A 10,006-nucleotide genomic window follows, 5' to 3' on the forward strand; every position below is an offset into this window, starting at 1 on the left:
TAGAATGTTCAAAATACCTAGCAATATGGGTATCTATGGAAAGTTCTTAGAGAGTAGATTTTAAATTTAACTAAATGGTAAATTACAAATTCAACTTTTTGGTAAATTAAAAAAAAAGCTTTCTCAGAAAAAAAATACTATTAATTTGGGCGAAAGAGAATGCAGGAAAAAATGTTTTAACTAATTTTTAAATAAGTAAGCAATTTACTTTGTATGTGTTAGCGTAACTAGTAGCGTATGGATACCCATATCCATATCCTGCTCCATATCCAGATCCATAACCATAACCATCGTACGAGTACAAACCAGCCGAAGCGTAAGCCACGGAGGCAAGAAGCAGGATCTGAAAAATTATAAATTTATCATCTTTCATAAATTTTATAAATAATTATCTCCACGAATAAAAATATCAAAACAAAGTTGTAAAACAATTTAGTAACAAATTATTTCTTCATTCTAAAAAAAATTTATTTGATTCAAAGAAATTTTATTTGATCGAAAAATATTTCTGTCTTCGTTTTCAAGCTATTTTTATTTAAATGAAAAAAATGCTCTTGATGGAACTGTTTCTTTCATTCAAGATAAATGTTTTCCTAAGTGAAATGCATATTCTCTTGCGAAATGGTAATTGGGAAACATAAAAACGTCTTCATTCAGAAATTATAGTCATATATGTGACTCAACTTTTAATCTTTGCAAACGTTCACAGCATATCATTTTATCGTCGAGCATAGGTAATTTTCTCACACGAGACCTACTTATCCGGATTATGTCAAATTGAATGTCATTTCTGAGAGCACTGACATTCCGCAAATACAAACCGATGATCTCATGAATGAGGCATTATCTTTTTCTCTCACTCAATTTTCGCATTGTTTCAGAGGTTCAGTGAATCGTTATTATACAACATTAAAGTGAATTTTTTTCTTACTATTTCGAGGTGAAGCTGATTAGTATATAATTTATTTTATATGAATTTTTAAAATTTTTTGAATTCCATTTGAATGGAATACTAAGGTTAACATTTTATTTAAAACATTTTTTAATGAAAAGACTATTTGCATGGTTTTATTTTAAACGCACTTCACTAAAAATAGGCATTTACTAATCCTTTTTCGAGATTTCAAATATATCTCGGAACTACATTGTTAATTATGCATAGTTTGTTTTGACATTTCGAATTTTGAAAATGTGTTGCTGATTTAAAACGCAGTTCAGTCTTAAATTTTTGATATTCAATTTTTATACTTAGATAATATTTAATTTCATTAATTTACATTTAACGAATAGATATTTATTTTCTATATATTTCCTTGCAGTAATAAGAATTCACAGAGTATAAAATTTATTAATAAATAAATTTGCTAAAGTAGCTCTCACTCTCACTAAGAAACTTCGTAATAATAAAAAACCATCTAAATGTCGTTTAATTTTTTGCAAATTTGTACAATGGCATACATTAATTGAAGCGATTTTTATTACAGCGGAGAAATGTCTAATTTTTTTTTAATGAATTTTTTCTAATCTTTTTTTTTTTATTGCATTTATCTGACATTAACTCAATTTTTGCTTGCTAATGAATTAAGGTTATATTATTCTTTATTATTGTAAATAATTATTTAATTTAAAAAATGCTCTAAACTAGTGAATTTGAACAGATTGATAGATTCGTTGGTACAGTTATCATTTTACGATGTTTATTAGAAAACTTATTTGACAATTTTAAAAATGGAAATTCGAAATCGACCAGAATAATCCACTTAATTAATTCAGTTATCGAGTTTTGTTTTTTCAAAAATATAATGAGATTACAGTAGCTGAGTTATATTATTTATAATTGTTGTAAACAAAAATAGAACTTTCTACAGTTTCTAAACCAGTGAATCAGATAAAATTTATAGTTTCATTGATGAAGTTATTTTATGATTTTAATTTAGTTTATGACTATTGTTTTTTTTTTCTGAAAAATGGCGAACTTTATGTAAAACCCCTTAGACAAAATTTATTTTTATCACGATAAAATAAAGAAATGTTTAGAAGATTTTGGCAAAGATGATTTCCTAAAAAAAATACGACGTTATTTTATTTTTCATTCGAAAATTCAATAAAAAATACTTTTTTTCAAATATTGTTTTTAATCTTAATGATTTTTTTTCATTTTATAAGACTTCTAAAGATAGCTAGTTTGGTTCCCAGTGAAGACAAAAGTCTCACTTTTACTTTAGCTCAAATGGCATACTGGAAATTATTAATTTTTTAATTAATCTTACTTATTAATATTCTTAGCAACATTTTATTTTTGAAAAGTAAGTTAATATTTTTCTTGGGTAGAAGTTGAATATTAATATCAAAATATTAAAATCTCTACAAATATTAATTGAGTTTCATCTTAATGGTCATTTCCATCTGATAAAATACCGAAAGATAACCGAATCGCCTAAGCAGGCGAACACCACAGTTTTATCTTAAATTATTTACAATTCTCATAAACAATTACTTAATTTTAAAAAACGCGCAAAATGTTTTTAAACAAAGTAAAGACTTGATAAATTCGCGATGTTTAAACAAAACACTGATGCAAATTCACACTTAGTAATATTGAAATTGCACAATAATCGAGTACTCACCAGCTTGAACATGTTGGCGTTTATGGAGGATTTGTTTACAGTACTGTTGACTGACTTGACTCTTGACTGACTAGACTCTTGACTGACTAGTCCCTTTTATACTCATGCAGGCTAGAGAATGGTTATTAGTTGACAATGAAAAAAAAGCTTTTCCCCCACATCATAATGCGAATTCGGATTAGCAAGAGAGTTTCCACAATCTGGGCGGGGTTCATAAAGGAGGAACTGTCACGCTCAGTTGCCAAGGATCTTTACATATCACTTCAAGTCGCGTTTACTGCCCAGGAAGGACGATTAATGAGACTTCATGGCTTTTTCTTATTAATAATAATCTTTATAAACTATAAGGCATTGATTTTTTTATAAACTCTTTGCTAACTGACATTATCGTCCATATCTAAGATAATTTGTAGTGATTTACACTTCTCTGATCAAGAAATAAAACTTCAGTTCGTGTCGATACATTAAAGAATAAATATCATTGTCACAAAAGGAATTTAATGGTTGCATTTTTTACCAAAATCTTAAATTTTCAAGCCAAAAAAACGAATTATTTATAAAACAGTTGAATTTTCAACCGGAAAATTTAAATTTTCGAAGAAAAGTTAATTTTCAACCAAGAGAGATGAATTTTTAAACAGGTAAGATGACTTTTCTATCAAAATAATACATTTTCAATACAAGAAAATTTATTTTCAATAAAGTAAATGAACCAAATTTTTCACCACAAAAGATAAGCTGAACAAAATAATTGATTTTTTCACCAAATAGCTTCATTTTTAAACTATACAGAGATGAATTTTTAAACCGAAAGATTATTTTTTTAACGGAAGAAAATTTGCAACAAAATACATGAATTTTTATCTAAATAGTTTAAATGTTAACTAAAATGATGAGTTTACAACAAAATGTGGAGAAATTAAATTTCAAGGGAAAAAAATTATTTTCAAACAAAAAATTCATTAGCCAGCTAAATTTAACAAAAAAGCAGAGTAATTCTTAACAAAATAGTTCAATCCTTCACCATCGAGATAAATTTTTATCAAACGAGATTGATTTTCTCCCTAAATAGATAAATTTTTAACGAAATAGTTAAGTTTTTCAGCTAAAAAGTCGAAATTAAAAAAAATAGTTAAGTTGTAAACCAAAAAGAAGAATTTTCAACAAAAAAGTTAATTTTTAATAAAAATTGGATCTGTAAATTTTCAGTTAATAATACTAATTTTCAATAAAAAAATTCAACTGGAAAAGTAGAATTTTAACAAAATAGTTTAGTCTTTATCTAAAATATGGAGTTTTCAATAAACAAGACCAATTTTTTCTACCTAAATAGAAGAATTTTTAATAAAAGGAATGGATTTTTTACCAAACAGTTTAATTTATAACTTATGAAGGAAAAAATTTTAACCGAAAATATAATTAAAATATTTTCAAATAAATATATAAATTACATTTTAACAAAGAAAACAATAATTTATTTAACAAAATAGTTAAATTTTCAAGTAAGTAGTTCAATTTTCAATCAATATACTTAAATTTTCAAATAAAAATATTAACTCTTAACAAGAAAATTAATTTTTAACAGCAGCATTTTCAACAATAGCAAAAAAATCAAAGAATTTTTCAACCAAATTAATTCAACTAAAAAAGACAGGTTTTCAATAAAATAGTAGATTTCTCAACCAAAATGATGTATGTTGAACAAACAAGATGTACAAAAAAAAACAGAATTTTAAATCTGTTGTGTTCACCTTAGAAAGACGGATTTTTAACAAAATAATTGATTCCTCAACAAAAAAGATTAATTATTAACAAAATACATAAATTTGAAACCGAGTACTTAAATTAAAAAAAAAAGTTGATTTAAGAAGAACGATTAATTTGGTAGAAAAAAGATAAATTATGAACAAGATACATGCATTTTTAACCGAGTACTTAAATTTTTAACCAGAAAAGATGAAGTTTTAACCAAAAATGGAATAGTTACATTTTCCCTTTAAAATATTAATTTTTAACAAAAAATAAAACGGATTTCCAATGTTCAATTTTTAAATATTAAAATTTTTTAACAAACTTTCAAATAAGCAGTTAAATTTTTGTCAAAATAATTATAAATTTTCCGTAATTTCACTTGCTGGTCCTAGGAAGTTTCGAATCTGCCAGAAGTAGGAGTTTGAATTAGATAAACTATAAAATCACTTTTAGAAAGAAAAAATTTACTTTCAGAGTTGAATATTTGTTGTTGGAAATTCTTTTCTTTTGTTGTTAAAAATTAATTTAGGAAAAATAGGAATTGAACTGTTTTAGTTGAAATTTCATCTCTTTGGTTGAAAATTCTTTTTTACAGAAAATTAATTTTACAGAAAATTTATCTTCTTAGGTTATAAATACAACTATGTTCGGAAAAAATTTAACTATTTAAAAAAATTTTTTCAATTAAATGATTAATTAATTTAAAATAATTTTTATAAAATGAGAATTAAAAAATTCCATTTGAAAAGTTATGTTTTTGTTGGAAAATTTATTTTGTATTATGAATATTTTTTAAAAATTGTAAATCGATTTTTTTAACTAAATTTAAGTACTATCTCAAAAATTCAAATAACTTTAAAAAGACTATTTGGATTGAGTTTAAATTTGAGACGCAATATCAGGGATAAATGAGAAATATCGAATTCGTTAAGCAGCTATTTTCGGTAAAAATTCATTTTCAAAAATGTTGGAGGCAACATTTGGAGGATAATCCTGTTTGCAGTTCTCGGAAACGCAAACAATTCATCCTTATAACTTTTTTGATAAAATAAAAATTACCAGAGTTATAGCATTTTCAAAAAAAATAAAATAAAATAAACGAACGAAAATGAAAATTTGAAGCCAAAAAACGCACGTCACAAGAAAAAGTCAGAAGAAGAAAAATGTTGCTTTTTGAAAGCCCTGCAAAATTATTACAATAACTTTGTATTGTACAAAATGTTGAATAAACAACTAAATTGTTTAATAAATGCTGAACAATTTTTCGATTTTCTGTTGATAAAATGGAATGAAAAAGTAAAAAATATAATACCATTCAATACATCGGGGCAGATTTTTTGTTAATGAATACTGCTATTTCTGATGTTTTGGTAATTGATATTATAATATTATTTAATACAGTTGACATTCTTGTGGTTAAAATTGCATTGGTAACATGTTGTGTAATTTAATTTATGATATGTGACAATACCTGGAAATATTTTAATTTTTGTGGTCAACAGGGTATCAACGAAAAACACATTTACTTAATTTGTAATTACCTAATAAATCAATAAAACCAAGGAAAGAAAACATTAAAGACTATTAAAAGTTTTCAATAAAAAATCAATTGAATTAATCAAGCAATTAAAACATTTTGTTAAATTTTTTTCGCAATTAATTTTATTACTAAAAATTTCCACATTTAATTTTTGGTGTGTACAATTTTGTTGTTGTTTGTTTAAAATTCAAAACCACTTGCTTCAAGTAATACTTTGCTCAAAAACCGGTTTACTGTTTCAAGATTCTTGATTTAAGTTGAAAATTGTTTGGTTGGATATCAGTTATTTTGTTAAAAATTTAAATATGTGAATGAAAAATTATGTACTTTATTGAAAGTTCATCTTTATTGGTGGAAAATTAATTTTCTTGGTTAAAATTTAATGATTTTAATTAAAACTTCAGCAACTTAGTGGGACGTTGAGCCCTTTTTTTTTAAATTTAATTGCTTTCAAAATTCATCATTTTAGTTGAAAATCCATCTCTTTCGTTATAATTTTTACTGTATCGTTGAAAATTCTTGTTTTTTGGTTGAATGCAAGGTTTTTATTTGCATTATAATCTTTTTATTTAAAATATCAAATAATAAATTTTTGTTGCAAATATTTTTCAGTTTTCCTTTTTCAAAAATCCTTTTTTTTTTAATTCTTCATTTTATTTGAAAATTGACCTCTTTGTTTAAAAACCTAACTATTTTGTTGAAAACACTATTTTTTAAAATGTAAGTAAATTTTTTAAATTAAAAATGTAACTTTTCTATTTTTAGTAAAAAATGTATCATCTTGAGTTGAACATTTGTCTTGTTTGAACCAAATTAAAGAACTTGGTTAAAAATTCATCTTTTTAATAGAAAATTAATCTACCTGGTGAAAAATTCAACTCTTTGGTTGGAATTTTAATTATTTCGATAAAAATGTACCTTTTTCAGATAAATTATTCACTTCTTTGTTTAAAAAAATGAACTATTTTGATAACAATTAGTTTTTTTTTTGTGAAAGGGTGAAATTTATCTGCAAATTTAACTATTCCATTTTCGGTTAAAATTTCATTCTTACTTATAAAGAAATTGAATTTTGTATAAAATATATATATTTTGTTGACAATTCGTCGTTTTGGATAGAAAATAATTCCTATTTTTTTATAAATTTTTTTCAGGTTTCAATTATTTTGTTGTAAAAATCGTTATTTCTGGTTTAGATTTACTGTTTGAAAATTCGTCATTTTTTGTTGAAAATTAATTTTTTGAACCTTTTTTAGTTGATAATTCATGTATATGATAGAAAATTAATCTATTTTGTTAAAAATTAGTCTTTTTCTGTAGAACTTTTCTCTTCTTCGTTGAAAAATTATATTTTATAGAAAAGTTTTCCTTATCTTTTGTAAAGTCACCTTCCTTAGTCGAAAATTAACTTTAGTGTTGAAAATTCAACTGTCTTCTAAAAATTCCTTTGTTTTTTTAAATTTAACTGCTTGGTTGAAAATTCATCTGCTTTAATTGGAAAGCTTTTTTTGTTGAAATTGCCACGTTAAGACTTATTTTTATCAGATAAAATAGATGGTCGATATTCGCTAAAAGTTAGCGAGAAATGAAAATTTCGTTTTATATATCGAAATATTAGTTTAATGAAAAAAGAAACTATTCGGGTAAAATTTTGTGGAACGAAGCACAATTTTTTATGATAAAATTTTCAAAAGCTTTATTAAGGCAATAAGTTTTATTTTTCGATATTGGTAAAGCATTTCACATTCTTTAAAAATCAGTAAAAAAAACTTTAATTTTTTTTTTAGATAATACAAAAACTGCGAAAAATGTTAAAATAGCAAAGTTATTCCTCTTAAAATGATCTTTAAAAGGCGATTTGCCACTTTCCGATATTTCACAACAAAAATAAATGTTTCTTTATTTATAAAGGAAAATGATTTCGAAAATATAAAAAACAGTAAAATAACAAAAGCTTAACGTAGTTTATATATTATATTTATTTATGCGAATAATAAATAAATTTTCAAATATATTCTTGAATCTTTTTCTATCAAGAAATGTTATAATTATTATTCATAAGTTTCTATCTACTATTATGGTGTGAACTCCTGAAGAAAAACATAAAAGTGAAATACGACTTTATTTATTTTCCAATGTCAATAGCAACTCATTGTCATAATTTATCAAGTTTTTTGTGAAAAAGATATTTTTTTCTATAAAAACTTATATATAATCAATACTAAAAATATTGCATTTTCTACATAATAGATGAATTTCTAAAAAAATATTTGATTTTTCTAGCAAAAAGATTAATTTTCTACCAAAAAAGACGATTTTGCGACAAAAAATAAATTAACAAACAAACAGTAGAATTTTTACCTAAAAAATACAAATCTTCAGCCAAGTGGTTGCATTTTTAACTAAAAAAATTTAACAGAAAATGGAAGAGGTCAATTTTCAGTTTAAAAATTATTTTCGACCTAACTGATGAGCTTTTAACGAAATTGATGAATCTCGAGCTAAAATAATTGAATTTCAAAAAAGATTAATTTTCTACTAAGAGAATCGATTTTAAAATATACAAATTAATTGCTATCAAAAAAGAGATTTTTTTTAACAAAGTCCATGAATTTCCAACTAAAAAATGAAAATCGTCAACCAAAAATTTAATTTAGATATATTTCCAGTTAGTAAAATAATATTTAACCAAAAAGATTAATTTTGAACTAAAATGTGAATTTTCAAACAAAAGATGAATTTACATCAACAAAAATTAATGTCGACAAAAAAGGAGGAATTTTGAATTTAAAAAATTACTACTCAACCAAAAATAGAATCGTTACATTTTCTCTTAACGAATAATGCTCAACGAAAGAGATGAATTTGTAACAATAATTATAAATATTTAACTGGAATTATTTAATTTTGAACAAAAAAGATTAATTTTCAACTCGAACGATAAACTTCAACTAGAATAATTGAATTTTCAACCAAAAAGACTAATTTCTGCAAAAAAATTAGGAATTTTTATCTAAAGAAATTATTTTGTAACCAAAAATGAAGTAGTTGATTTTCAGTACAAAAAATTAATGTTCAACAAAAAAGTATGAATCTTAAACTTAAATAATGAAACATTTAATAAGACAAGTAGCCTTTTCAGTATACAAGATATAATGCTCAACAACAACAAAAAGTAATTTCCTAAAAGATAGTTGTTTTCAAATAAAAGGATGAATTTTCAAACATATTTATATTTTTTAATTCGAAGAATTTAATTTGCCATCGAAAAGATAAATTTTCCAGCAAGAAAATTAATTTCTACCAAAAAGACAAATTTTCAATTAAAAAGAAGAATTTTTCACTAATAATTGAAGTCAAATTTTCAGTAAAAAATTATTGCTCAACCAAATATAAATTGGCAACTAAACTGATGAATGCACAACTGGAATTGTTGCATTTCAAACGAAAAAGATGAATTTTTAACTAAAATAATAAAGATTCAACTAAAATAATTGAATTTTCAAAACAAAAAAGAATATTTTCTGAAAAAAATTGTTAATTAAAAAAGCTGCGTCTTAAACCAAATATTTAGTAGTTTAATTTTCAGTAGAAAAAATAATTTTTTAAACAAAGAGATGAATTTTTAACTAAAATCATGAATCTTTAAATGAAATAGTTACATTTTAAAACGAAAACATGACTTATCAACCAGAATTTCGAATATATAATTTCTTATTTAGAAAAATTATTTTTAAATTCAAAAGATGCATTTTTGACTAAGGTGCTGGAACATTCAACTGTCATACTGAAATATTAATTTAGAAAAATTGTTACTTAGTTTTATACTGCAATTTTTTTTTAATCAGCAAGCCATCGTGAAAATTCCTTGACTTAAAGAAAATACGAGGGTAGTTCAATAAGTCCTTAGAATGAAGTATAAAAACAATTTTTTTTGGGTAAACTTTTTTTTTATTTTTCAACATAATCTCCTTGGAACTCTATGCACTTGGTAAATCGCTTTTCAAGTTTTTTTAATCCTTCAGAAAAGTGCGTTTTCGGAAGTTCCTCAAAATAAGCACTTACAGAGGCAATGACGTCTTCGTTG

At 23.9% G+C, this 10,006-nt stretch overlaps 1 protein-coding gene across 1 annotated transcript in view; it reads right to left on the reverse strand.

Moving 5' to 3' along the window:
• LOC117169491 (keratin-associated protein 19-2-like) overlaps window positions 1-2,739 on the reverse strand; it is a 3,346-nt gene extending 607 nt beyond the window's left edge. The window contains exons 1-2 of the mRNA XM_033355896.1: window positions 2,628-2,739; window positions 209-343 (exon numbers count right to left, since the gene is read on the reverse strand). Of these exons, the coding sequence (XP_033211787.1) occupies window positions 209-343; window positions 2,628-2,639 (147 nt within the window). The 5' untranslated portion in view covers window positions 2,640-2,739. The remainder of the gene's footprint in view (window positions 1-208; window positions 344-2,627) is intronic.
• Window positions 2,740-10,006: the final 7,267 nt, after the last annotated feature.

This window comes from Belonocnema kinseyi, chromosome 3 (genome assembly GCF_010883055.1).
Source record: "Belonocnema kinseyi isolate 2016_QV_RU_SX_M_011 chromosome 3, B_treatae_v1, whole genome shotgun sequence".
In the NCBI taxonomy this organism is placed as follows: Eukaryota; Metazoa; Arthropoda; class Insecta; order Hymenoptera; family Cynipidae; genus Belonocnema; species Belonocnema kinseyi.